Genomic DNA, 27,917 nt, shown 5'->3' on the forward strand with positions numbered 1-27,917 from the left:
AGTAAATACTACAGTTTTAATTTCCATATACCCTGCCCATTCCCCTCCCCCATACTGAAACTTGTGCCATACATAAGTCAGAAACCTACATGCCAGCTATATTTCCTACCACACCTAGTGGTTACAGGAAGAGGATAGGCACTCTGATAGAATCTTACATTTTAGCAACATCAAATCTGGTTTGACTGCACTTTAAATCCATTAAAGTTTGTTGACATTAAGTTGAGATAAATAAAAGAGAACTCCACCACCCCCTTCCCCTTGTACTTTGCCAAACCTGACCTTCACCAGACCGATACATGGAGAAGAGGAATAGAAGAGGGCATGAAGCCCTGAGATGTCCCAACCAGCCCTGAGATGTCCCTACCAGCCCTGAGATGTCCCTACCAGCCCTGAGATGTCCCTACCAGCCCTGAGATGTCCCAACCAGCCCTGAGATGTCCCAACCAGCCCTGAGATGTCCCAACCAGCCCTGAGATGTCCCAACCAGCCCTGAGATGTCCCTACCAGCCCTGAGATGTCCCAACCAGCCCTGAGATGTCCCAACCAGCCCTGAGATGTCCCTACCAGCCCTGAGATGTCCCTACCAGCCCTGAGATGTCCCTACCAGCCCTGAGATGTCCCAACCAGCCCTGAGATGTCCCAACCAGCCCTGAGATGTCCCTACCAGCCCTGAGATGTCCCAACCAGCCCTGAGATGTCCTAACCAGCCCTGAGATGTCCCAAACAGCCCTGAGATGTCCCTACCAGCCCTGAGATGTCCCAACCAGCCCTGAGATGTCCCTACCAGCCCTGAGATGTCCCAACCAGCCCTTAGATGTCCCAACCAGCCCTGAGATGTCCCAAACAGCCCTGAGATGTCCCTACCAGCCCTGAGATGTCCCTACCAGCCCTGAGATGTCCCTACCAGCCCTGAGATGTCCCAACCAGCCCTGAGATGTCCCTACCAGCCCTGAGATGTCCCTACCAGCCCTGAAATGTTCCTACCAGCCCTGAGATGTCCCTACCAGCCCTGAGATGTCCCTACCAGCCCTGAGAGGTCCCTACTGTATGGTGCATTTTTCATCATATGTATTTTGAAAGTGATATATCATCTAACTTGATTTCTGACATGCAAAACACTTGACTATATCAACAATGGATTAATTAATCAAATCCCAAAATATAGTTTTCCTTTAATACAATTGTGGCGTGATTCAATGGGAATCAATGGGAGACCTTTATTTTGAAGGCAAACCGCCGATTCCGCTATTGTTGCTCACACTGGTCACGTCACGTGTCATATACCGGTTCTCTGCATAATCGAATCCGCAGATTGTTTCTGCGGAGGAAGGAATGTGACAGGCACCTGTGAGGTGAGCCGACACCAGGGGAGAGATGACCGGGCAGACGGAAGATGATATACCTGGTTAGGAAACCTGTGTCTGAATAGCTTTTTTGAAGCATATGGCTGTTATTTAGCTCAATAGTTGCTATTCTAGCACTAGACAGTAATGTATGGTAGGGACCATTAGCTAACCTGTTGCTATTTCTGGCTTGCAGCGACCTAAATACGTAACAACCGGTTGGCATTAGGATTTACCTGCTTTACTGCTGTAAAGCCTAGTAGTGCAATCATGTAGTGCAAACATATAGCACCTGATATTTCCTCAAACTCCTATGAAACGTCATAGTTTCTCTTCTGTCTCAAAGTTTTTTTTTTACCCTAACAGAAACAGGAGCAATCTTCACCTTTGGGAAGAGCAAGTTTGCTGATAATGTGCCCAGTAAATTCTGGCTGAAGAATGACCATCCAGAAGAAATCTCGTGTGGGGGTGATCACACTGCTCTCGTAACAGGTTATCAATAATGTATCCTACACTCTCCTATATGATTGGCCGACTTGGGGACACTGTGTATAAAACATAGCTCGTTTGTTGTTTATAAAATGCTGGTAGATCATTCTCAATTGTTCATTATCAGTTTATTAATGGACCTGTAGTCAAACAGTGTTATGAACAAAATGCCTTTAACTTCAAGACATGTATAGTATTTACTTGTTCAAAGACACAAATAAATACATAAAAACAGTATAATTATGTATTCTCCTGTGTGTAGGCCATAGCAGGCTGTTCATGTTTGGAAGTAATACCTGCGGTCAGTTAGGACTGGGGTCAGAGATCAACATCAACAAGCCCACTGCTGTGAAAGGTCAGTCCATCGTGTACTAGGATTATGTTCCACTCACATTTTGTCAAAAGTTTTGGAACGTTAAAACACATGTTTTTTTTCTTTAGTGTTGAAGACTGAAAAAGTGAAGTTTGCAGCATGTGGAAGAGACCACACAATCGTGTGCACATGTAAAAGAACCAAGTTGTTTTACTCTACATTACTATAGAACATGTTATGAATATGTGCCATTACAATGACTTATGAGGCTTTCACCCATGTTTCTCAGGGAGTGGGCAGGTTTATGGTGCTGGCAGTAACCAGGAGGGGCAGCTTGGTTTGGGACACTGTGATGACACAAACACCTTCCACCTGATTCATCCCTTCTCTGACCACGCACCAATCAAAATGCTCGCTGCTGGCTGCAACACCTCAGCTGCTCTGACAGGTAACAATGATAACAGACAGACTGTCTGTCTACTGTGTGTGTGTGTCTGTCGGTCTGTCTGTCTGTTGGTCAGTCTTCTCTGTCAGTATGTGTGCTGTGTTATATATGTGTTGGCAGAGGAAGGCAGGCTGTTCATGTGGGGTGATAACTCGGTTGGCCAGATCGGTCTGGGGGCAGAGAGCTACGCCTCAGAGCCCAGAGAGGTGATGGTGGGGCAGTCAGTGGCCTGGGTGTCCTGTGGATATCACCACTCAGCGTTCGTCACAGGTAACACAGGGTTCATTTAAATTGAGTAGCTAAACCTTATGCATACCATTAACCTGTTGTCATGTGGTAATTCGGCTGGGTTATTGTGGTTGGTTTGGGCTTGTTCCAGTGGACGGGGACCTCTACACGTTTGGGGAGAGTCGGAATGGAAGGCTGGGTCTATTCCATGACCAGCTGGCCAATCACAGAGTCCCTCAGCAGGTGGAAGGCATCCAGGATCCGGTCATCCAGGTGTCCTGTGGAGGGGAGCACACAGTGGCACTCACAAGTAAATACCTCTGAAATACTAGTAACACTAACTCATCGATACAGTACCATTAATAACATAAAACAGTCTGTCTACTGTTTCCAGTTTGTGACTGTCTCCCCTTCCTCTACACCTCTCTATCTATCTCTTCCTCTGCACCTCTCTATCTGTCTCTTCCTCTATACCTCTCTATCTGTCTCTTCCTCTACACCTCTCTATCTATCTCTTCCTCTATACCTTTCTATCTCTCTCTCCCTCTATACCTCTCTCTCTCTTCCTCTATACCTCTCTCTCTCTTCCTCTATACCTCTATATCTCTCTCTTCCTCTATACCTCTATATCTCTCTCTTCCTTTATACCGCTCTCTCTCTCTCTCTCTTCCTCTACACCTCTCTATCTATCTCTTCCTCTATATCTCTCTATCTCTCTCTTCCTCTACACCTCTGTCTATCTCTTCCTCTATACCTATCTATCTCTCTCTTCCTCTACACCTCTCTATCTATCTCTTCCTCTACACCTCTCTATCTATCTCTTCCTCTATACCTCTCTATCTATCTCTTCCTCTATACCTCTCTATCTCTTCCTCTACACCTCTCTATCTATCTATTCCTCTACACCTCTCTATCTATCTCTTCCTCTATACCTCTCTATCTATCTCTTCCTCTATACCTATCTCTCTTCCTCTATACCTCTCTCTCTCTCTATACCTCTCTATCTCTTCTTCCTCTCTCTCTCTTCCTCTATACCTTTCTCTCTCTTCCTCTATACCTCTCTATCTCTCTTTCCTCTATACCTCTATCTCTCTCTTCCTCAATACCATTCTCTCTCTCTCTTCCTCTCTCTCTCTCTATACTCTCTCTCTCTTCCTTATACCTTTCTCTCTTCCTCTATACCTCTCTCTCTCTTCCTCTACACTCTCTCTCTCTCTCTCCTCTACACCTCTCTCTCTCTTCCTCTATACCTCTCTCTCTCTCTCTCTCTATCTCTCTCTTCTTCTACACCTCTCTCTCTCTTCTTCTCTCATCCTCTCTCTTCCCTCTATACCTCTATCTCTTCTCTCTCTCCCTCTATACCTCTCTCTCCTCTTCTCTCTCTCTCTCTCTTCCTCTCTCTCTTTCTCTTTCCTCTATACCTCTCTTCTCTCTCTCTCTCTACTCTCTCTCTCTTTCTCTATCTCTCTCTCTCTCTCTTTTCTTTATACCTCTCTCTCTCTCTCTTCCTCTATACTTCCTCTATACCTCTATCCTCTCTCTCTCTCTCTCACCTCTCTCTCTCTCTCTCTCTCCTCTACTCTCTCTCTCTCTCTCTTCCTCTCACCTCTCTCTCTCTTCTTCTCTACCTTTCTATCTCTCTTTCCTCTATACCTTTCTCTCTCTCTCTTCCTCTACACCTCTCCATCTCTCTCTTCCTCTACACCTCTCTATCTCTCTCTTCCTCTATACCTCTCTATCTCTCTCTTCCTCTATACCTCTCTATCTCTCTCTTCCTCTACACCTCTCTCTCTCTCTCTTCCTCTATACCTCGCTATCTCTCTCTTCCTTTATACCCCTCTATCTCTCTCCCTCTCTCTCTCTCTCTCTCTACCTCTATACCTCTCTTTCTCTCTCTTTCTTTATACCTTTCTCTCGCTTCCTCTATACCCCTCTCTCTTTCTCTCTCTTGCTACCTCTATACCTCTCTATCTCCCTCTCTCTCTCTCTCTTGCTTCCTCTATTGCTTCCTCTATACCCTCTCTCTCTCTCTCTCCTCTCTCTCTACTCTCTCTCTCTCTCTCTTCCTCTATACCTCTCTCGCTTGCTTCCTCTATACCTCTCTTCTCTCTCTCTCTTCCTCTATACCTCTCTCTCTCTCTCTCTCTCTCTCTCTCTCTCTCTCTCTCTCTCTCTCTCTCTCTCTCTCTCTCTCTCTCTCTCTCTCTCTCTCGCTTGCTTCCTCTATACCACTCTCTCTCTCTCTCTCTCTCTCTCTCTCTCTCTCTCTCTCTCTCTCTCTCACTCTTGCTTCTATACTTGCTTCCTTATACTCTCACTCTTGCTTCTCTATACCTTTCTCTCACTCTTGCTTCCTCTATACCTTTGCTCTCTCTCTCTTGCTTCCTCTATACCTTTCTCTCTCTCTCTCCTCTATACCTCTCTCTCTCTCTCCTCTATACCTCTCTCTCTCTCTCTCTCTCTCTCTCTCTCTCTCTCTCTCTCTCTCTCTCTCTCTCTCTCGCTTGCTTCCTCTATACCACTCTCTCTCTCTCTCCTCTCTCTCTCTCTCTCTCTCTCTCTCTCTCTCTCTCTCTCCACTCTCTCTCACTCTTGCTTCCTCTATACCTCTCTCTCTCTCTCTCTCTCTCTCTCTCTTCCTCTATACTCTCTCTCTCACTCTTGCTTCCTCTATACCTCTCTCTCTCTCTCTCTCTCTCTCTCTCTCTCTCTCTCTCTCTCTCTCTCTCTCTCTCTCTCTCTCTCTCTCTCTCTCTCTCTCTCTCTCTCTCTTCCTCTATACCTCTCTCTCTCTCTTCCTCTATACCTCTCTCTCTCTCCTCTCCTCTCTCTCTTTCCTCTATACCTCTCTCTCTCTCTCTCTCTTCCTCTCTCTCCTCTCTCTCTCTTCCTCTCTCTTGCTTCTCTCTATACCTTTCTCGCTCTTGCTTCCTCTATACCTCTCTCTCTCTCTCTCTCTCTATACCCTCTCTCTCTCTCTCTCTTCCTCTATACCTCTCTCTCTCTCTCTCTCTCCTCTCTCTCTCTCTCTCTCTCTCTCTCTCTCTCTCTCTTCCTCTATACCTCTCTCTCTCTCTCTCTCTCTCTCTCTCTCTCTCTCTCTCTCTTCCTCTATACCTTTCTCTCTCTCTTTGCTTCCTCTATACCTTTCTCTCACTCTCTCTCTCTTTCTCTCACTCTTGCTTCCTCTATACCTCTCTCTCTTCCTCTATACTCTCTCTCTCTCTCTCTCTCTCTCTCTCTCTCTCTCTCTCTCTCTCTCTCTCTCTCTCTCTCTCTCTCTTGCTTCCTCTATACCTTTCTCTCACTCTTGCTTCCTCTATACTTTCTCTCTTCTTCCTCTATACCTCTCTCTCTCCTCTATACCTCTCTCTCTCTCCTCTCTACCTCTCTTCCTCTCTACCTCTCTCTCTCTCTCTCTCTCTCTCTCTCTCTCTCTCTCTCTCTCTCTCTCTCTCTCTCTCTCTTCCTCTATACTCTCTCTCTATACCTCTCTCTCTCTCTCTCTATACCTCTCTCTCTTTCTCTCTTCTCTCTCTCTCTCTCTCTCTCTCTCTATCTATCTATCTATCTATCTATCTATCTATCTATCTATCTATCTATACCATCTATCTCTCTCTCTCTCTCTCTCTCTCTCTCTCTCTCTCTCTCTCTCTCTCTCTCTCTCTCTCTCTCTCTCTCTCTCTTGCTTCCTCTCCGTTTTCCAGAGGAGGATGTGTACACGTTTGGGCGTGGTCAGCATGGTCAGCTGGGCCACGGGACCTTCCTGTTCGAAGCACATCTGCCCAAAGCACTGGTCCACTTCCGGAACGGCAGAGTCAGTCACGTCACCTGTGGAGAGAACCACACTGCTGTGATCACAGGCAAGCTTCTATTGTACTCTAATATATTCTACTAAGTATACACTGTTGAATAGAAGTTGTCATTCAGACATTTGAACCCTGAGCATGTTCCATTGAGACCCCATGTCTCACCCTCCAGACAGTGGGATTCTGTACACCTTTGGGGACGGTCGCCATGGTAAACTAGGACTGGGGGAAGAGAACTTCACCAACCAGTTCAGACCAACACTGTGCCCACGCTTCCTCAAATACAGTGTCCAGTCAGTGAGTCAAGCTGTGTGGGTTTGTGTGTGTGAGTGTGTTTTTGCATGTGCTAATACTGTGCATGTGTGTTCAGGTGAAAGGTGGCAGCTCTCACATGCTGGTGCTGGCTATTCCCAGACCCCCAGAGGTTGAGGAAGTGGTGATAGAGGAAGATGATGTCACAGAGACCATTCTGGAGACTCTGGAAACATACACTGAGCTGCTCATGATGGATCCCTCCCTCCTGATGTCCAACCCACCGACTGCACCTCCTCTCTGGACCCTGTCTGCTAGGGCCCGCCGCAGGGAGAGGGTGAGCACTGGGCCACAACATCAGAACGTTTCAGAAAGGAGAACTGGACTGTTGATTACAAGGAGTGACAGAGTTGTGGTGTTTGGTTGCCTTCACTAGGGAGCAGTGTTGCGTCACATTTCTGCAGAGAAACTGTATATAATGACAAGGTTGTCTCTGCCCAGCAATGGAAGTCGTTATCGTGAAGGCGTAAAGGCAGGTGGGTGGATGCGAGATCAGGAGGGACATTCTAACCAATGAAAGGGCAGATGTGTGTGAACAACAGATACAACTCCAATATAAAATATATTTTCTCAAAGCTGCCGAGATGCCACGTTCGGCCACTTATTTTATTAGCAATCTAAACATTACTAAACTTCTATTCGATCAAATAAAAAAACAATCATATTTTTTGTTGACCAAATCTGAAACTCTCTCTTAGCCTTTGATACCCACTTGGTCTGCTGTGTGTTTACATCCCTGTTAGTGAGAATTTCTCTTTTGCCAAGATAATCCATCCATCTGAGAGGTGTGGCAAATCAAGAAGCTGATTAATAAACAGCATGATCATTACACAGGTGCACCTTGTGCTGGGGGAAATAAAAGGCCACTCTAAAATTTGCAGTTTTGTCACACGACACAATGCCACAGATGTCTCAAGTTTTGAGGGAGCGTGCAATTGGCATGCTGAAGAAAGGAATGTCCACCAGAGCTGTTGCCAGAGAAGTGAACATTCACTCTACCATAAGCCGCCTCCAATTTAGAGAATTTGGCAGTACGTCCAACTGGCCTCACAACCACAGACCTCGTGTAACCACGCCAGCCCAGGACCTCCACATCAAGCTTCTTCACCTGCTGGATCGTCTCAGACCAGCCCACCCGGACAGCTGATGAAACTGAGGATTATTTCGGTCTGTAATAAGCACTTTTGTGGGGGAAAACTAATTCTGATTGGCAGGTCCTGGCTCCCCAGTGGATGGGTCTGATTACTAAGTGGGTGGGCCTATGCCCTCCCAGACCCACTCATGGCCGCACTCCTGTCCAGTCATGTGAAATCCATAGATTAGGGCCTAATGAATTTATTTCAATTGACTGATTTCCTTATATGAACTGTAACTCAGTAAAATCGTTGAAATTGTTGCAAGTTGCGTTTATATTTTTGTTCAGTTTACTTTTCTGTGTGGTCTGTTTCAGGAGTGTTCTCCAGAGCAGTTTGGCCAGATGTTCCGTAACCTTCCTCCTCTGATGTCTGGCTTCTTCAACACCTCCCTTCCCGTGTCCAGGAACATCCACATCTCCAGAACACCATGTAAAGACCCCTCCACCTCTTCACTGTCTTCCAATCCCTCCTCAAACAACACCCCCATTCCCTCTCTGTCACTCAAACCCAGAAGCAAACCCCCTTTAACACCATCACGGTCACCCCAATTCACATTCCCAGACCCTCCCAGCCCTTCACTCTCCTCAAAGTCCAGCCCTAAGAAGAAGAAGCCCACCCCGTCAAAATCACCAAAATCTACATCTAAAGAACCCAGTAGCCCCTCACAGTCCTTCCTATCCATGCCTAAACTCATCCCCGACCCCACACTGTCCCCTAAAACCCCCTTTAAAAAGCCCACAGATTACAACCAATCCCCCAAAACGCTGTCTAAGGGGCACCCAAGCCCTTCTCGGAGTCCCACCTCACCACAGACAGGTACAGTAGTTGAATCCTGTCTTTCCTTTTCGCAAAACTATATGGCCAAAAGCTGTAGGCATAACTGCGCCCCATATTCTATGACCTATCCCAGTGTTCTCTGTGTGTTTTTACAGATAGGAACGAGGACACAGTGACAGAGGCCCCTGACAGCCTGATGCTCATTGAGAATATGGAGGATGTTAAGGACACGTTGTCAAACCTGGTGAGTACAGCAGATTTATTAGAAAATATTATCATGTGTACTACAGTGCCTTTAGAACGTATCCATACCCCTTGACTTATTCCACATTTTGTTGTGTTTCAGCCTGAATTCAAAATGGATTAAATATATATTTTATCACCCATCTACACACAATACCCCATAATGACAAAGTGAAAACATGTTTTCTGAACTTTTAGCAAAATTATTGAAAATTAAATAAAGAAATATCTAATTTACATATTGTTAGAATCACCTTTGACAGCGATTACAGCAGACTCACAGCGATCACAGCTGTGAGTCTTTCTGGGTAAATCTCTAAGAGCTTTACACACCTGGATTGTACAATATTTTCACAATATTATTTTTTTAATTCTTCAAGTTCTGTCAAGTTGGTTGTTGATCATTGCCTGACAGCCATTTTCAAGACTTGCCATAGATTTAAGCCGATTTAAGTCAAAACTGTAACTAGGCCACTCAGGAACTTTCTATGTCGTCTTGGTAAGCAGTGTAGATTTGACTTTGTGTCTTAGGTTATTGTCCTGCTGAAAGGTGAATTTGTTTCCCAGTATCTGTTGGAAAGCAGACTGAACCAGGTTTTCCTCTAGGATTTTGCCTGTACTTGGCTCTATTCCATTTATTTTTAACATAAAAAAAAACCTCTATAGTCCTTGCCGATGACAAGCATATCCATAATATGTTGCAGCCACCACCATGCTTGAAAATATGAAGAGTGGTCCTCAGTGATGTGTTGTGTTGGATTTGCCCCAAACAGAACACTTTCTATTCAGAACATAAAATTCATTTCTTTGCCACTTTTATTTTCTGTATTCTGTCATTTAGGATTCTGTACAGGCTTCCTTCCACTCTGTCATTTACTCTGTCATTTAGGATTCTGTACAGGCTTCCTTCCACTCTGTCATTTAGGATTCTGTGTTCCTTCCACTCTGTCATTTAGGATTCTGTACAGGCTGTCCTTCCACTCTGTCATTTAGGATTCTGTCATTTAGGATTCTGTAGGCTTCCTTCCACTCTGTCATTTAGGATTCATTTTCCACTCTGTCATTTAGGATTCTGTACAGGCTTCCTTCCACTCTGTCATTTAGGATTCTGTACTTCCTTCCACTCTGTCATTTAGGATTCTGTACAGGCCCTTCCACTCTGTCATTTAGGATTCTGTACAGGCTTCCTTCCACTCTGTCATTTAGGATTCTGTACAGGCTTCCTTCCACTCTGTCATTTAGGATTCTGTACAGGCTTCCTTCCACTCTGTCATTTAGTTCATTTTCCAGTCATTTAGGATTCTGTACAGGCTTCCTTCCACTCTGTCATTTAGGATTCTGTACAGGCTTCCTTCCACTCTGTCATTTAGGATTCTGTACAGGCTTCCTTCCACTCTGTCATTTATTTAGGATTCTGTACAGGCTTCCTTCCACTCTGTCATTTAGGATTCTGTACAGGCTTCCTTCCACTCTGTCATTTAGGATTCTGTACAGGCTTCCTTCCACTCTGTCATTTAGGATTCTTCCACTCTGTCATTTAGGATTCTGTACAGGCTTCCTTCCACTCTGTCATTTAGGATTCTGTACAGGCTTCCTTCCACTCTGTCATTTAGGATTCTGTAGGCTTCCTTCCACTCTGTCATTTAGGATTCTGTACAGGCTTCCTTCCACTGTCATGTCATTTAGTCATTTAGGATTCTGTACAGGCTTCCTTCCACTCTGTCATTTAGGATTCTGTACAGGCTTCCTTCCACTCTGTCATTTAGGATTCTGTACAGGCTTCCTTCCACTCTGTCATTTAGGATTCTGTACAGGCTTCCTTCCACTCTGTCATTTAGGATTCTGTACAGGCTTCCTTCCACTCTGTCATTTAGGATTCTGTACAGGCTTCCTTCCACTCTGTCATTTAGGATTCTGTACAGGCTTCCTTCCACTCTGTCATTTAGGATTCTGTACAGGCTTCCTTCCACTCTGTCATTTAGGATTCTGTACAGGCTTCCTTCCACTCTGTCATTTAGGATTCTGTACAGGCTTCCTTCCACTCTGTCATTTAGGATTCTGTACAGGCTTCCTTCCACTCTGTCATTTAGGATTCTGTACAGGCTTCCTTCCACTCTGTCATTTAGGATTCTGTACAGGCTTCCTTCCACTCTGTCATTTAGGATTCTGTACAGGCTTCCTTCCACTCTGTCATTTAGGATTCTGTACAGGCTTCCTTCCACTCTGTCATTTAGGATTCTGTACAGGCTTCCTTCCACTCTGTCATTTAGGTTAGTATTTTAGAGTAACTACAATGTTTTAGATTTATCCTCAGTTTTGTCCTATCACAGGGTAGCCTAGTGGTTAGAGTGTTGGACTAGTAACTGGAAGGTTGCAAGATTGAATCCCCGAGCTGACAAGGTACAAATCTGTCATTCTGACCCTGAACAAGGCAGTTAACCCACTGTTCCTAGACCAGTTAATCCACTGTTCCCAGGCCGTCATTGAAAATAAGAATGGGTTCTTAACTGACTTGCCTAGTAAAATAAAGGTAATTGTTTTTTTTTTTAAAGATCTGTATAGATCTGTATCTGTTATAGATCTGTATCTGTTATAGATCTGTATGTGTTATAGATCTGTATGTCTTATAGATCTGTATGTGTATTAGGTTTGCTGTCTTGCTATGGTCAGGTATGTGGGCTCCATGACTTTGGCCTATGATCAGAGTGGCTCATTACTTTGGTCTAGGTTGTAAAGTTACAGTAACTTCCCCAAAAAATATCAGGTTTTCTAGAAATCTTGGTTGGAGGATTCCGGATTCCTGCTTATTCAAATCAAATCACATTTTACTTGTAACGTGTGCCTTCACGTGAAATGACCTTTTTGGCCCATTCCTCCTGACAGAGCTGGTGTAATGGAGTCAGGTTTGATGGCCACTCCAATACCTTGACCCTGTTGTCCTTAAGCCATTTTGCCACAACTTCGGAAGTATGCTCGGGGTCATTGTCCATTTGGAAGACCCATTTGCGACCTAGCTTTAACTTCCTGACTGATGTCTTGAGATGTTGCTTCAATATACACACATAATTTTCCTTCCACGTGATGCCATCTTTTTTGAAGAGGGCACGACAACACCTCTTCCCCTTCGGGAGACTGAAAATATTTGGCATGGGTCCCCAGATCCTCAACAGTTCTACAGCTGCACCATCGAGAGCCTCCTGACCGGTTGCATCACCACCTGGTATGGCAACTAGTGATGCACCGATATGTCATTTTTGGCCGATACCGATTTCCAATATTGTCCTTCCCAAAAAACCCTGAAACCGATAAACGATATTTACATTTTTTTGATGCCTTTTAAGCATTGTAGTATAGTTAAATAGTTAACACACACACGTGGACAAAGCAATCTAAGGCACTGCATCTCAGTGCAAGAGGAGTTACTACAGTCCCTGGTTCGATTCCAGGCTGTATCACATCCGGCCGTGATTTGGAGTCCCATAGGGCTGCACACAATTGGCCGGGGTAGGCCGTAATTGTAAATAAGAATTTGTTCTTAACTGACTTGCCTAGTTAAATAAAGGTTATACACACACTCACATACCACACTGACCAAAAAGGTATTTTGTTGGCATTTACCAGTAAAACATAATCAAAGCCTATTTCTTGTGAATGGGGGTGTGTTCGGCCCTTATTTTCCTGTAGTCCACGATCATCTCCTTTGTCTTGCCTTGTTGAGGGAGAGGTTGTTGTCCTGGCACCACACTGCCAGGTCTCTGACCTCCTCCCTATAGGCTGTCTCATTGTTGTCAGTGATCAGGTCTACCACCGTTGTCATCAGCAAACTTAATGATGGTGTTGGAGTCGTGCTCAACCATGCAGTCGTCTGTCTCTCCATCCATCTCTCCCTCTGTCTCTCTCCATCTGTCTCTGCGTCTGTCTCTGCGTCTGTCTCTGCGTCTGTCTCTGCGTCTGTCTCTCCCTCTGTCTCTCTCCATCTGTCGCTGCGTCTGTCTTTGCGTCTGTCTCTCCTTCTGTCTCTGCGTCTGTCTCTGCGTCTGTCTCTACTTCTGTCTCTGCGTCTGTCTCTGCATCTGTCTCTGCGTCTGTCTCTCCGTCTGTCTCTGCATCTGTCTCTGCGTCTGTCTCTATTTCTGTCTCTGCGTCTGTCTCTGCGTCTGTCTCTGCGTCTGTCTCTGCGTCTGTCTCTGCGTCTGTCTCTCCCTCTGTCTCTCTCCATCTGTCGCTGCGTCTGTCTTTGCGTCTGTCTCTCCTTCTGTCTCTGCGTCTGTCTCTGCGTCTGTCTCTACTTCTGTCTCTGCGTCTGTCTCTGCATCTGTCTCTGCGTCTGTCTCTCTGTCTGTCTCTGCATCTGTCTCTCTCCGTCTGTCTCTCCATCTGTCTCTGCGTCTGTCTCTCCGTCTGACTCTCCGTCTGTCTCTGCGTCTGTCTCTCTGTCTGTCTCTGCATCTGTCTCCTGCTCATTTGCTTTTCCAAGAAAACATGTCTTTAATCTCCTGTTGCAGCTTCAGTGCAAAAGGGTTGGAGCTTAATCGCTGTCCCTGCCGCCATTCTTCTCATGAACATACAAACACGTAATTATACACACACACACACACACACACACACACACACACACACACACACACACACACACACACACACACACACACACACACACACACACACACACACACACACACACACACACACACACACACACACACACACACACACACACACACACACACACTAATCCATAGTGTTGACGTGACTGGGATGTCGACACACTTCACGCCCATCTTTCCATGACTCCTGCTGAGGGAGACTGTGAGGGAGTTTCCTGTGTTCGGAGGAGAAGAGTATTTAGCTACACACATCCTAACACTGTTTTTACTGATACATGCACAACGTTTTCAACATCTTCATCGTGGTCTTCATCGGCCTACTCTTGTTGCAGCACACAGTGAAACCCAGCAGTGTGAACAACCGACATGGAGGAGAGAGAGCAGATAGAACAACACATGATGCTGGGAAGACCAGGCATTTATTTTTGTTGTGCTGCCTCTCCCATGCACTTTAGTTCATTCTATACACAGCACCGCTAGGGTGTCTTGTGGCTATGAGCCTGTGTGTATACAGTACGTGCATACGTGTTTCATCCATTCCATAGAGACTCTCTGAGGTGTAATACGTGAGGAGTTTGGCACCCGATGATGAAGGTGGATGTGTTAATGGACTGAATGGAAAGGCTTCTAATAAAGGTTGCCGTGGCAATGAGCGAATCGGTCTGCTTTTGCATAACACCTCAAAACCCTCTCATTAACTGGGATAATAATTTATTTCCAGCAGGGATGGGGGGAACAAATAGATGAATTTCATCGTCACGTGTCGTAGTTCTTCCTACCAGCCTCTGCTTTTCATTATGTTATGCAGTTCTTATACAGGCTCATGTTTGCCTGCAGGTAAGCTGACTACCCACACTTGTTTATGTTCCTGATGGAAGGAAGGTTCAGGCTTTTGTGTTCTAACCCTTTATAGTTGTTTCATGTAAGAGCTTGTATGTAGGTTATTAACGTATCTCAACATAGTTAAATGAGATGTTGAGTTTGGTTGTGAGATTTGTGTCCCGTTCTTTTTGAGGCAGGCATCACTATCGAGAGGAGATTCTGGCAATGAGACTGGGACTACATCTGCAGAGCAGAAGGATAAGGTATGTTAGTGTATTTACTATAAGGGACAGGAAAGAAGGACGGGCATCTACATGTCTTCCTTTCTCCTTTATTTCACTGTACATTTGGCTCCTTTATTCTGCTTGACACTTTACTGGATTCTCTTCATGTTTCACATCCTTCTCTCTTTCTTCCAAACCCTCTGAATATTCTCTCTCTTTGCAAAACGTTACTCTCCTCTCTCTCTTTCTTCCAAACCCTCTGAATATTCTCTCTCTTTGCAAAACGTTACTCTCCTCTCTCACTTTCTTCCTCTACTCTCTGAATATTCTCTCTCTTTGCAAAATGTTACTCTCCTCTCTCTCTTTCTTCCTCTACTCTCTGAATATTCTCTCTCTTTGAAAACGTTACCCTCCTCTCTTTCTCTCTCTCTCTCTCTCTCTCTCTCTCTCTCTCTCTCTCTCTCTCTCTCTCTCTCTCTCTCTCTCTCTCTCTCTGCCACCTCTCTTTTTCTCTCTGTCTCCTTGTCTCTTTCTCATCTCTCCAGGGACATAAAAAGGGTAGGGTTCTTTGGAGAGCTGTGAAGGAGGCAGAGAGGAAGGTTGAACAAACCCTGACCAACAGGAAGGAGGAGCTACCTTCCCATGAAGCCCTTCCCACCGAGCTCCAGAGAGGTTCCAGTTTGAATTTGTTGAAGGCAGAGGCCATGCCCACAAAGAGTCCCAAACCACTAAAGACCCCTCAGACCCCCCAAACCCCAGCCAGGGGCAAGGAGAACATCACTTTGACAACAGAAAAGGCTGGCCTTAAAGTGAAAACCAGTAAACTAGAGAGCAATCTTCAAAGCACAGGTAAAGCAGGGTCTAAGCTAAATAGACCTGCAAGGAAACAAAGCAAGTTATCTGTATTGAAACCTAGCACTCCTAAACACAGTCAGATTCAGATATCTGTGTCTAAACCCAGCACTCCAAAGCATGGTCAAAGCAAGCTGTCTGAGGTGAATAAAGGTACAGAGATGAAAGGGAAAGGCCCTGTAAAGATCAGAAGTAAGGAGGCCGAGGCGACCAGCACTCCCATCAAAACGAAAAGTTTGGAGTCCAAAGGCAAGAAATCAAAAATTGCAGAGGAAGATACTAAAACTATTGAAGTTCAAAATAAACCACTTCAAGGGGTCAAGTCCGCTCCAGTCAAAGTTAAAGGTAAACAATTAGAGGTCATATCCACCCCTGTGAAAAGTAACATTCAAGAGGCCAAATCCTCTACAGTCAAAGTTAAAGGTAAACCCGTGGAAAAGGAGCCAATTCCAAGTAAAACTGTGGCTGAAAGCACTCCTTTCAATGTAAAGAGGATTCCTCAGGAGGTAGTAGATAAAACATGTGGAGGTAAAAGCACTCCTCTGAATGTAAAGAGGGTTCCTCAGCAGGTAGTAGATAAAACATGTGGAGGTAAAAGCACTCCTTTCAATGTAAAGAGGGTTCCTCAGGAGGTAGTAGATAAAACATGTGGAGGTAAAAGCACTCCTTTCAATGTAAAGAGGGTTCCTCAGGAGGTAGTAGATAAAACATCTGAAGGTAAAAGCACTCCTATAAAGGGACAAAGGAAGGCAAAAGAGGTGAATGAACAAAAGACTGGAGAGTCTATTACTTTCAAAGAGTCAGGGACAACAGAGGGGAAGGAAATGGCAGTTAAAGATAAAGGCAAAGTCACAAAAACAAAAAGTGCATCCACCAAAACAAAACATGTGCCTGAATCTGAAGAGGTTAAAGCTAAATTGACTGAGTTGAATGGAATCCATTCAGTGAAACTGAAGCCAACCAATCTTAGCCAACCAATCTTAGTAGAACCTACCTCAAAGGCCACATCACCATCCGAATCACTGTCATTATCAGATGCAATGCCTCAAAATGCTTGGGATAAGAAGTCAGCGAAGTATGAGCTTAGAGAGTCACTGGCTGTCTCACAGGTCAAAGATAGAGTGGCGGTCCCAGGGGAAGATACCATTGGTGAATCCCAGGAGGGGGAGCCTGGCTGGGGAGGATTTCTCAGCGATGCAGCCTCTCTCCTTCCAGCCGTAGGGGTGGCAGGCGTAGCCATGGGGGCCTTGAGTGAGGCGGTGACAAGTGTGAGGGCGTTTCAGTCAGAGAGTGACACAGCCACTTCTATCCCTCCTCGGCGGTGCAGCCGGGTAGAGAGGTTCACCAAACAGAGCGCCATCACCCAGCCTTCCGCATCCTCCTCTTCAACATCAGATCCCAGTGCAGTAGCGCAAAGAAACAGGACCTCCATCTGCATCAGTGTTCTCAGGAATTCTGATCAGGAAGCAGGGAGCGGGAGTTCTGAGAAGAACCCAGACACCACAGAGGATGCTAGTGACAGGTCGGGAGGTCAGGCCGAGGTTGACGACGATGAGAACACTAGTAGAGGTCAAAGGTCAGAGGATGAGGATGACGAACATGAGGATTTCACAAAGAGACAGGGAGAGGAGGATGACAGGAGTAGTGAGGGTCTGGAAGAAGAAGAGGAGGAAGAGGATGACAGGAGTAGTAAGGGTCTGGAAGAAGAAGAGGAGGAAGAGGATGACAGGAGTAGTGAGGGTCTGGAAGAAGAAGAGGAGGAAGAGGATGACAGGAGTAGTAAGGGTCTGGAAGAGAGCAGTGAACAGAACGAAGGGGGAGAAGCAGAAGACAGTGATTCTGTGGCTAGCAGAGAAGGAGAGGAGGATAGAGAAGAGAGGAGTGAAGAGAGCCAGGGCGCGGAGGGGGAGGAGAGCAAAGAGAGTGATTCTGAGGGGACAGGAGAGGGGGAGGAGAGCAAAGAGAGTGATTCTCAGGGGACGGGAGAGGGGGAGGAGAGCAAAGAGAGTGATTCTGTGGGGACAGGAGAGGGGGAGGAGAGCAAAGAGAGTGATTCTGTGGGGACAGGAGAGGGGGAGGAGAGCAGAGAGAGTGATTCTGAGGGGACAGGAGTGGGGGAGGAGAGCAAAGAGAGTGATTCTGTGGGGACAGGAGAGGGGAGGAGAGCAAAGAGAGTGATTCTGTGGGGACAGGAGAGGGGAGGAGAGCAAAGAGAGTGATTCTGAGGGGACAGGAGAGGGGGAGGAGAGCAAAGAGAGTGATTCTGAGGGGACAGGAGAGGGGGAGGAGAGCAAAGAGAGTGATTCTCAGGGGACGGGAGAGGGGGAGGAGAGCAAAGAGAGTGATTCTGTGGGGACAGGAGAGGGGAGGAGAGCAAAGAGAGTGATTCTGTGGGGACAGGAGAGGGGAGGAGAGCAGAGAGAGTGATTCTGAGGGGACAGGAGTGGGGGAGGAGAGCAAAGAGAGTGATTCTGTGGGGACAGGAGAGGGGGAGGAGAGCAAAGAGAGTGATTCTGTGGGGACAGGAGAGGGGAGGAGAGCAAAGAGAGTGATTCTGAGGGGACAGGAGAGGGGAGGAGAGCAAAGAGAGTGATTCTGTGGGGACAGGAGAGGGGGAGGAGAGCAAAGAGAGTGATTCTGTGGGGACAGGAGAGGGGGAGGAGAGCAAAGAGAGTGATTCTCAGGGGACGGGAGAGGGGGAGGAGAGCAAAGAGAGTGATTCTGAGGCAAGCCTAGAGGAGGGAGAGGAGAAAAGTGAAGAGAGTGATGGGGAAGGAGAGGAGGGAGAGAGTGGTTCTGGGACAAGTGGAGAGGGGGAAGAGGAGGATAAGAGTGAAGAAGAGTCCAGTGATGAAGAGAGTGGGGATGAAAACAAAGAGGACAAGGAGGAGGGTGGGGATGAATCAGGAAGTGAGGCTGAGCAAGAGTGAGGGATCAGCAGAAGAGGAGGAAGATGAACAAGCAGAAGAAGCAGAGAGTGAAGAAAGTAAAGCTACTGAGTCTGTAGAGGAAGAAGGAGAGGGAGAGAGTGGAACAGATGAGGAAGGAGAGGGAGAGGATAAGGAAGGTTGTGAAAGTGAAGAAGAGGAGGAGGAGGCAAGTGAGGAGGAGGGAGAAGAGGATGACAATGAGGAAAATGGTGCAGAAAGTGGAGAAGGTGAGGGCAATGTAGGAGAAGAGGAAGAGGAAGCAGTTGAGGGTGAGGAAGAAGAGGATGAAAATGAAGGTGAAGAGGAGAACGGTGAAGTCGAAGAGGGTGAGGAGGAAGAGGAGGGAGGAGATGATGATGAGGAAGAGGAGGAAGATGCTAGTGGAGAGGAGGAACTTGAAGATGAAAAATGTGAGGAAGAGGAAGAAGAAGAAGATGAGGGGGAAGAAGAAGATGATAAAGGAGAAGGGGAGGAAGAGGGTGAAGGGGAAGAGGAGGAATATGGTGAAAAACAGGAAGATGAGAAAGAAGAAATAGAAGTGGATGAAGAGAGAGAGGAGGAAGCAAACAAACAAGAAGAGGATAGACAGGAAGTAGGTGGAAAAGACACAGAGGGAGAGGAGGGTGGAGATGAAAAAGAAGGGAAAGAAAATCAAGAAATTGATGGTGAATTAGAAGAAGAAGCTGTAGGGGAACAGAAAGGGGAGATGGAGGTGGAGGAAACAGGAGAGGAAGAAGATGAAGAGGAAGGAGAAGAAGATGAGGAAGAAAAACATATTAAAGAAGAACAAGTTGAGGAAGAAGAGGATGAGAAAGATAATAAAGAAGGAGAAGAGGGGGAGGAAGATAGTAAAGAAGGAGAAGAGGGGGAGGAAGATAGTAAAGAAGGAGAAGAGGTGGAGGAAGAAGATGAGGAGGGAGAGGAAGAGGAAGATAGTAAAGAAGGAGAAGAGGAGGAGGAAGAAGATGAGGAGGGAGAGGAAGAGGAGGAAGAACAGGAAGAAGAGGAGGAAGAAGATGAGGAGGAAGAGATCAAATCTGCAAAAGGGAGAAAGAAAGGTTCACAAAGCGTACCACCTAAAGCAGCTCCCCCCAGCAGGAAAGGGATTGAAGATCCCCCGAGGGAGAAACCCAAACCAGCAGCCCGTACCAAACAGAGGACCACAGGGGGAAAACAGGCCAAAAGTACCCAAGAATCCCAACAGTTCTGGAATAATGTCTTACCCCAGTACCTGGAGCTGAAGTGAGACATTCTGGACCTCAATGGTTCCAAATCCTTTATGGGTCCGAGCCCAAACCTGCCTGATAACAGTGGCTGGAAGGATTCTGGACCTGAGACACCTGAGTCGTAAGACTAACACAGTACAGGTGTTTGAGAACCTCTGTGTGGATGTGTGCTTGTACTTTCTATTATGTCACTTATCCACAGTTGTGACCCCCCCCCAAAAAAATAGATGTATTTATTTATTGAGATTTTTTTTTGCACAAACTGTATCTTTTTATTCTCATGAATACATAGTTTGTTCTTGTGCACCTAATGTTGAATGCCTTGACCTGACTGTTGGAAAAATGTGATACAGTATATGACCTTTGGCATAGATCATGATGTATTAGAGGTAACATCTTGTCATTTAGCCTGCCTGACGCAAACAGGGCCAAGCAGATGTCAATAGTATTTCTTAGATATATTTATTTCTTAAATATCATCTCATGTGTAGTTCATTGCCAAACCATCTTTACAAACAACATTGCTCCATATTTTAAATACAGGCACTCATACAGCCTGTCCCTGTGAAAAATCAATTTTATTTAATCAATACCTATGCATATAATTTACACAGTATGTGTGCTGTAATATATCGTAAGGTAATTCAGTGTACTCATACACAAATGAACTGAATTGTAATATGTAAATATTTTTCATAAAATAAAGAGCAATTTAGATAACTTCATAGGACTCATGCGTTATGGATTAAAAATGTATTCTTTAAAGAATCCACTGTGTGATGAAATCTAGGAAAATATATACTGTAGTAAAATAAATAAAATAAAGTAAAATATATATATAGTAAGATATTTAAATATATGGCCAATATATCACGGCTAAGGGGTGTTCTTAGGGACGACACAACCCAGAGTGCCTGGATACAACTCTTAGCCATGGTATATTGGCCATATATCACAAACCCCAGAGGTGCCTTATTGCTATTATAAACTGGTTAATTATAAACTATTATAAACTGGGTAATTAGAGCACTAAAAAGTTATGTTTTGTCATACCCGTGCTATATGGTCTGTTGTAACACGGCTGTCAGCCAATTAGCATTCAGGGCTCGAACCCAGTTTATAAATATACAGTGACTTCGGAAAGTATTCAGTCCCCTTGACTTTTTCCCCATTTTGTTAGGTTACAGCCTTTTTCTAAAATTGATTAAATCGTTTTTTCCCTCATCAATCTACACACAATACCCCATAATGACAAAGCAAAAACAGATTTTTAGAAATGTTTGCTAATTTATTAAAAATAAATAGATGTAAATATCACATTTACATAAGTATTCAGACCGTTTACTCAGTACTTTGTTGAAGCACCTCTTGCGTTGTCTTGGCTGTGTGCTTAGGGTCATTGTCCTGTTGGAAGGTGACCTTTCGTCCCAGTCTGAGGTCCTGAGCGCTCTGGAGCAGGTTTTCATCAACGATCTTTCTGTACTTTGTTCAGTTCATCTTTGCCTCGATCCTGACTAGTCTCCCAGTCCCTGCGACTGAAAAAACATCCTCACTGCATGATGCTGCCACTAATATGCTTTACCATAGGGTTGGTGCCAGGTTTCCTCCAGATGTGACGCTTGGCATTCAGGCCAAAGAGTTCAATCTTGGTTTCATCAGAACAGAGAATTTAGTTTCTCATGGCTTGAGAGTCTTTAGGTGCTTTTTGGCAAACTCCAAGCGGGCAGTCATGTGCCTTTTACTGAGGAGTGGCTTCTGTCTGACCACTCTTCCGTAAAGGCCTGATTGGTGGAGTGCTGCAGAGATGGTTGTCCTTCTGGAAAAACTTATTCCATTTTAGAATAATGGAGGCCACTGTGTTCTTGATTACCTTCAATGCTGCAGAAATGTTTTGGTACCCTTCCCCAGATCTGTGCCTCAACACAATCCTGTCTCTGCGCTCTACGGACAATTCCTTCGACCTCGTGGCTTGGTTTTTGCTCTGACATGCACAGTCAACTGTGGGACTTTATATAGACAGGTGTGTGCCGTTCCAAATCATGTCCAATCAATTGAATTTAACACAGGTGGCCTCCAATCAATTGTAGAAACAGGATGGACCTGACCTCAATTTCGAGTCTCATAGAAAAGGGTCTGAATACTTATGTAAATAAGGTATCTGGTTTTTATTTTGAATACGTTTGTAAAAATGTCTAAAAATCTATTTTTGCTTTGTCGTTATGGAGTATTGTGTGTAGATTGCTGAGGAAATGTTTTTATTTAATCCATTACAGGCTGTAATGTAACAAAATGTGGAAAAAAGGAAAGGGTCTGAATACTTTCCGAAGACACTGTATATAGACAGTAAAATAGGTGATAGGGTACGATTAACCTGTAGAGTTAGTATACTGTCATTATACCCTAATCCTGGATGAATGTACTATGGTTGTCTGGAAAGACACTTGGAGCCAGCAGAAGACGTGATCCACTGCTGGAATCTAAAACATCCATTTCTGCAGTACATGTAGAAGAAACAAACACAACACATTCTCACACACACACACACACACACACACACACACACACACACACACACACACACACACACACACACACACACACACACACACACACACACACACACACACACACACACACACACACACACACACACACACACACACACACACACACACACACACACACACACTCATGAGTAACATGGGTGCTTTGGCCTGGTGTGGCCTTCTGTGTGCTGATTGGGCGCTTCACAGCCTAGTTCAGCCTGGTTGGGTGTTATTGTTATTATAGAGGCGGCTGCATAGAAGCTCTGTTTGGCTCACACTCCGCTCTCCTGTTTCTTCTGAAGACAAGGAGCACTTTAACACCTTTATGTGGAGACACCCCTAACAACACTAGAGAGAACTGGCAGGGAGCCAAGGCCATACCCCACTGGGCAAAAACTGTCTGAATCAACATTGTTTCCATGTCATGTCAACAAAACAATTCAACATCACGTTGAATCAACGTGGGAAACTGATTGGATTTGCAAAATGTAACCAACTTAAGGGAATTTCCTATTTTTTCCACCCAACTTTTCACCTAAATCCAATGACTTGGTGCATTTTTTAAATGTTTATTTCACGTTGAATTCACGTTAGTTGACAACTCAACCAAATGGATGTTGAAATGATGTCTGTGCCCAGTGGGGGTGTATGTGTGTTTGTGTATACTGTATGTCCAGCATTGATGTATCATTTAGGTGTTTGAGATACTTTTATTTGGTTGGGCTTTTATTTTTCTTTCAAGTTGGGGAATGTAGGCAACTTCCCCAGCAACACTGGCAACTAGACCTAAATGCGTAAGCTATTCTGAGTCACTTTGTTTTATTTTCTAATGATTTGTTTGGATGGGTCGCAGGGGCTATGTGTTGCTTCACTCAGCTGTGACGCCCGGGCCGTATGCCGAGGCTCAGGCCAGATTGGATTAGGATCCATTCGGACGTTTCTGGAGCAGCAGGCGGGTCTTTGGAAAGTTTGAATGCGATGGAAGTGTTCTTATACTTTCCAAAGATGCTGAAGGGTGTCGTGTTCCTGAATATGGACACATGGCTGGTAGTGTCTCTGTTCGTGTATGTCCAGTTCTGCTTCAGTTTAGACTATGAAGGTAAGGAATGGCATGTATGTTCCATCCCACGGATCAGAGGGATCTAGTTCACCCACGAGTGTCCAAACGGACAAGGTCCGTTCATTTCTCAAACAAACTAAACGTTTTTAGACATACATGAATGCGTTGGAATTTGAATGACTTGGGTAGCGGTTGTTGCAATTGGTTAGTTTATTGCGCATTAATTATCTGCTATATCCAACTGCTATTGTTTGGTGAGCCACATTTCTGTTTATGTGGAGGGAGCTGAGGCTGGGGTGAAAGCGGAGGTTTAAGATTAACACTAAAGCCAGCATTCTACTCGGTGACTTAAATTTACCTTCGTGCCTCAGGTTATATAAACATGTATTATTCAAAATCCTTTAAGTTCTTTTGCCATGCAAAGTAACTATTTTACAATATCCATAATGAGTTGAACAGTCGATGTCCATTATTTTACTGAGGATCGGTGTATTGACCTAACGCCTCGATCACACCGACAGTGTCGTATTTTGGTACCCGGATGAAGACAGCTTGTCTGTCGAAACGTTGGTCATTAGGTTTATTCAATTATTGCATCTGAGCTCCTAGAGTGTGCAGTTTTTCAGTTGCATTTTGGTACACCAGAAGTACATTCACTTTCAATGGAACGCTGTTGCCTTGCAGCATTGCTTTGCAGAGGCAGTTGCAGTGCGCTCTGTGTCGTGATTACATTCGACTTATCAAACGTTTGCATGCGCCATCATGCATACATTTATTTTGTCCCCCTACACCAAACAACACGCAGGTTAAAATATCAAAACAAACTCTGAACCAATTACATTAATTTGGGAACAGGTCGAAAAGCATTAAACATTTATGGCAATTTAGCTAGTTAGCTTGCACTTGCTAGCTAATTTGTCCTATTTAGCTAGCTTGCTGTTGCTAGCTAATTTGTCCTGGGATATAAACATTGAGTTGTTATTTTACCTGAAATGGACAAGGTCCTCTACTCCGACAATTAATCCACACATAAAATGGTTAACTGAATCATTTCTAGTCATCTCTCCTCCTTCCAGGCTTTTTCATCTTCGAACTTATATGGTGTTTGGCATCTAAACTTTCATACTATTACTACACCGACCGGCAACACAGTTCGTCTTTCAATCACCCACATGGGTATAACCAATGAGGAGATGGCACGTGGGTACCTGCTTCTATAAACCAATGAGGAGATGGGAGAGGCAGGACTTGCAGCGCGATCTGCATCAGAAATAGAAAGGACTTCTATTTTAGCCCTTGGCAACATAGATACTCATTGACGCGTGCGAGCAGTGTGGGTGCAATAATTGAATAACATAGATTTCTACATTTATTTTACAACGCTCGCGCACGCAAGTGGTGTGGTCAGCCTATAACGGCCTGTGATTTCTGTCACCCAACAGAAGTGAATCACGTTGAAGTTCCTAGATCCAGTAGCCTAGATAATTCCACCTCTCCAGTCAACATTTCCCAAATACATTCCAGGCCAGTGTGACAATCTTTGGAGATTCAGTGCCCTACAATCAGAGCCCATAGCTTCTGGATGTCGGGGCAGTCACAATACACACAAGGGCTCCTGTGTTCAGACTAACTGCACATTTGCTCGGACTCCCTCCTCATGTTTCATAGCTCGCTGCACACAGAATCCTTCAGATATGTGCAGTCAGTCTCTGAATCGTGCTAGGTGTTTTTGTTTGATAAGAGTAAGACTGCAGGGTATTCGGAGGGTAAAGGAAAGGAAAGGGGGATACTTAGTCAGTTGTACAACTGAATGCATTCAACTGAACTGTCTTCCACGTTTAACCCATCCCCTCTGTGCCGGGGGGCTGCCATATAGACGAGGGTGACAGGAGGACCATGTATCAGATGGAATCAAACCGTCAACAGCCCATAGCATACCACTGATTAACTACTGACCTTACGCTATGAAGGGATGGAGCCCATTATTGTTGTTATATGCTGATTGATGGATGTGATGCCATGTAGTGTTCTTTCATCTTAGGAAGGTTACACCATTCGTGCAGGGCGCACAGACACACACACACATCTTTCAGATAGACAAGTGCAAACAGGGCAGGGACAGTAGCCTGCGGCGAAACATTTACTGGGGATTAATGAGAAGCTGAGATAAGTTCAAAGACAGGATGGGACCAGATAAGAGTTTGTGTGCTTGGGTGTACACTATGGCTGGGAATTGCCAGGGACCTAGCGATACGATATTATCATGATACTTAGGTGCCAATACCATATGAATTGCTATTCTCACAATTCTATATGTATTGCGATTCGATACTGGGATTTATATTGTTAGTGCTGAGCGATTAACCAACTTATTTTATTTTTTGGTGTTATTAAACAACTAATTACCCACGTCAGTTCAATTACTTGAATTCAGTGGTGGTCAGTGCTGTTTAAGATGAGGGAGAACGATTGTTTTTCCCATGAGCATGGCCTTATTTCTATTACAGCATATTGGATGACTGTCATTCATATTCCATTCATCCAGTTCAAATTAACAGTGATAGGTTTAGGCTACTACATGATACTCGAATTTGCCCTAAACCCATCATGAGGTTGCTACAACCTAGCCTATGAATGAAAGATTACAATGTAGGTGCACACAGGTGAGATAAAAAATGTAGGTGATAAACAGTGACACATGGACAGACAGTGACAAATGTAATACTGCCTTGCACACCTTTTTTAGGGGGTAGATCAGCTTTAAAATTGCAGATAGATATTAGCTCCCATCAATGTAATTGTCTGTATCACTTCCAATCCCCCATATATTTTTGGGGAAATACATGTACACTACCAGTCAAACATTTTAGAACACCTACTCATTCAAGGGTTTTTCTTTATTTTTACTATTTTTTACGTTGTAGAATAAGACATCAAAACTATAAATAACACATATGGAATCATGTAGTTACCAAAAGTGTTAAACAAATCAAAATATATTTTATATTTGCGATTCTTCAAATAGCCACCCTTTGCCTTGATGATAGCTTTGCACACTCTTGGCATTCTCTAACCCTAACCCTAACCCTAACCCTCGGGGACAACCCGGGGGGCGAGGCGCAGGGCGATCCGGATGGAGGCGATGGAACTCCCTCAGCATAGATGGATCCAATATGTCCCCCACCGGGACCCAGTACCTCTCCTCCGGCCCGTACCCCTCCCAGTCCCCTCCGGCGTCTCGAGTCCAGAATGGCCCGTATCGTGTACGCTGGGGACCCCTCGATGTCCAGAGGGGGCGGAGGGACCTCCGGAACCTCACCTTCCTGCAGGGGACCAGCTACCACCGGCCTGAGGAGGGACACATGAAACGAGGGGTTAATACGATAATACGAAGGAAGTAATAATCGATAACACACCTCATTTATTCTCCTCAGGACATTGAATGGCCCCACACACTGCATACCCAGCAGGCAGGCGGAGGGGCAGGTTTTGGGTCGAGAGCCAGACCCTGTCCCCCGGGGCAAACACAGGGGCCTCACTGCGGTGACGGTCAGCACTCCTCTTCTGCCATCCACTCGCCTGAAGTAATGACTCCTGGACGGCCCTCCAGGTCTCCTTAGAGCGCTGCACCCATTCTTCCACCGCAGGAGCCTCAGTCTGGCTCTGATGCCATGGTGCCAGGACCGGCTGGTACCTCAACACGCACTGAAACGGTGACATGTTGGTAGAGGAGTGGCTTAGTGAGTTCTGGGCCATTTCAGCCCAAGGGATGTGTCTCGCCCACTCCCCCGGCCAGTCCTGGCAATACGACCGCAGAAACCTACCCACATCCTGATTCACTCTCTCCACCTGCCCATTACTCTCCGGGTGTAACCCAGAGGTCAGGCTGACCGAGACCCCCAGACGGTCCATAAACGCCTTCCACATGCGTGATGTAAACTGGGGACCCCGATCAGAAACGATGTTCTCGGGCACCCCGTAGTGCCGGAAGACATGGGTGAACAGAGCCTCCGCAGTCTGTAGGGCCGTAGAGAGACCGGGCAATGGGATAAGACGGCAGGACTTAGAGAACCGATCCACGACGACCAGGATCGTCGTGTTTCCCTGAGACGGGGGACGGCTCTAACCCCAGCCTCGGATGCGTCCACCTCCACAATGAACGCCAAAGAAGGGTCCGGATGCGCCAACACTGGCGTATCGGTGAACAGCTCCTTCAAACGACGGAAAGCCCTGTCCGCCTCTGCCGACCACTGCAAACGCACAGGCCCCCCTTCAGCAGTTAGGTAATGGGAGCCGCTACCTGACCAAAACCCCGGATAAACCTCCGGTAGTAATTGGCAAACCCTAAGATCCGCTGCACCTCCTTTACCGTGGTCAGAGTTGGCCAATTACGCACGGCCTTGACGCGGTCACACTCCATCACCACCCCTGAGGTGGAAATGCGAAATGCGATAACCCAGGAACTCACATTTCTCTGCCTTCACATACAGGTCATGCTCCAGCAGTCGCCCAAGAACCTTGCGCACCAGAGACACATGCGCGGCACGTGTGG

General features: G+C 45.5%; 2 protein-coding genes across 2 annotated transcripts in view; both read left to right on the forward strand.

Annotated features, from left to right (window-relative positions):
- The window catches only part of LOC124044151 (cystathionine beta-synthase-like), an 882,911-nt gene that overhangs the window by 443,521 nt on the left and 411,473 nt on the right, over window positions 1-27,917 (forward strand). The gene's annotated exons all lie outside the window — the stretch shown is intronic.
- LOC124043060 (mucin-17-like) lies at window positions 1,294-19,967 on the forward strand. Its single transcript, XM_046361230.1, has 15 exons — window positions 1,294-1,408; window positions 1,713-1,838; window positions 2,098-2,190; window positions 2,277-2,339; window positions 2,438-2,596; window positions 2,714-2,863; window positions 2,973-3,131; window positions 6,529-6,684; window positions 6,803-6,927; window positions 7,001-7,219; window positions 8,393-8,894; window positions 9,011-9,099; window positions 14,725-14,790; window positions 15,297-17,744; window positions 19,962-19,967. The coding sequence occupies exons 1-15, from the start codon at window positions 1,378-1,380 to the stop codon at window positions 19,965-19,967; spliced, it is 4,392 nt and encodes a 1,463-aa protein (XP_046217186.1). The 5' UTR covers window positions 1,294-1,377.

This window comes from Oncorhynchus gorbuscha, linkage group LG09 (genome assembly GCF_021184085.1).
Source record: "Oncorhynchus gorbuscha isolate QuinsamMale2020 ecotype Even-year linkage group LG09, OgorEven_v1.0, whole genome shotgun sequence".
Classification (NCBI taxonomy): domain Eukaryota; kingdom Metazoa; phylum Chordata; class Actinopteri; order Salmoniformes; family Salmonidae; genus Oncorhynchus; species Oncorhynchus gorbuscha.

Excerpts from the sequence above, each read along its gene's own strand:
- LOC124043060 (XM_046361230.1), top strand. The coding sequence starts at position 1,378 with ATGACCGGGCAGACGGAAGATGATATACCTG. Across the intron at positions 1,839-2,097 it reads TCACACTGCTCTCGTAACAG|GCCATAGCAGGCTGTTCATG; the intron begins GTTATCAATAAT and ends TCCTGTGTGTAG. Across the intron at positions 2,597-2,713 it reads CACCTCAGCTGCTCTGACAG|AGGAAGGCAGGCTGTTCATG; the intron begins GTAACAATGATA and ends ATGTGTTGGCAG.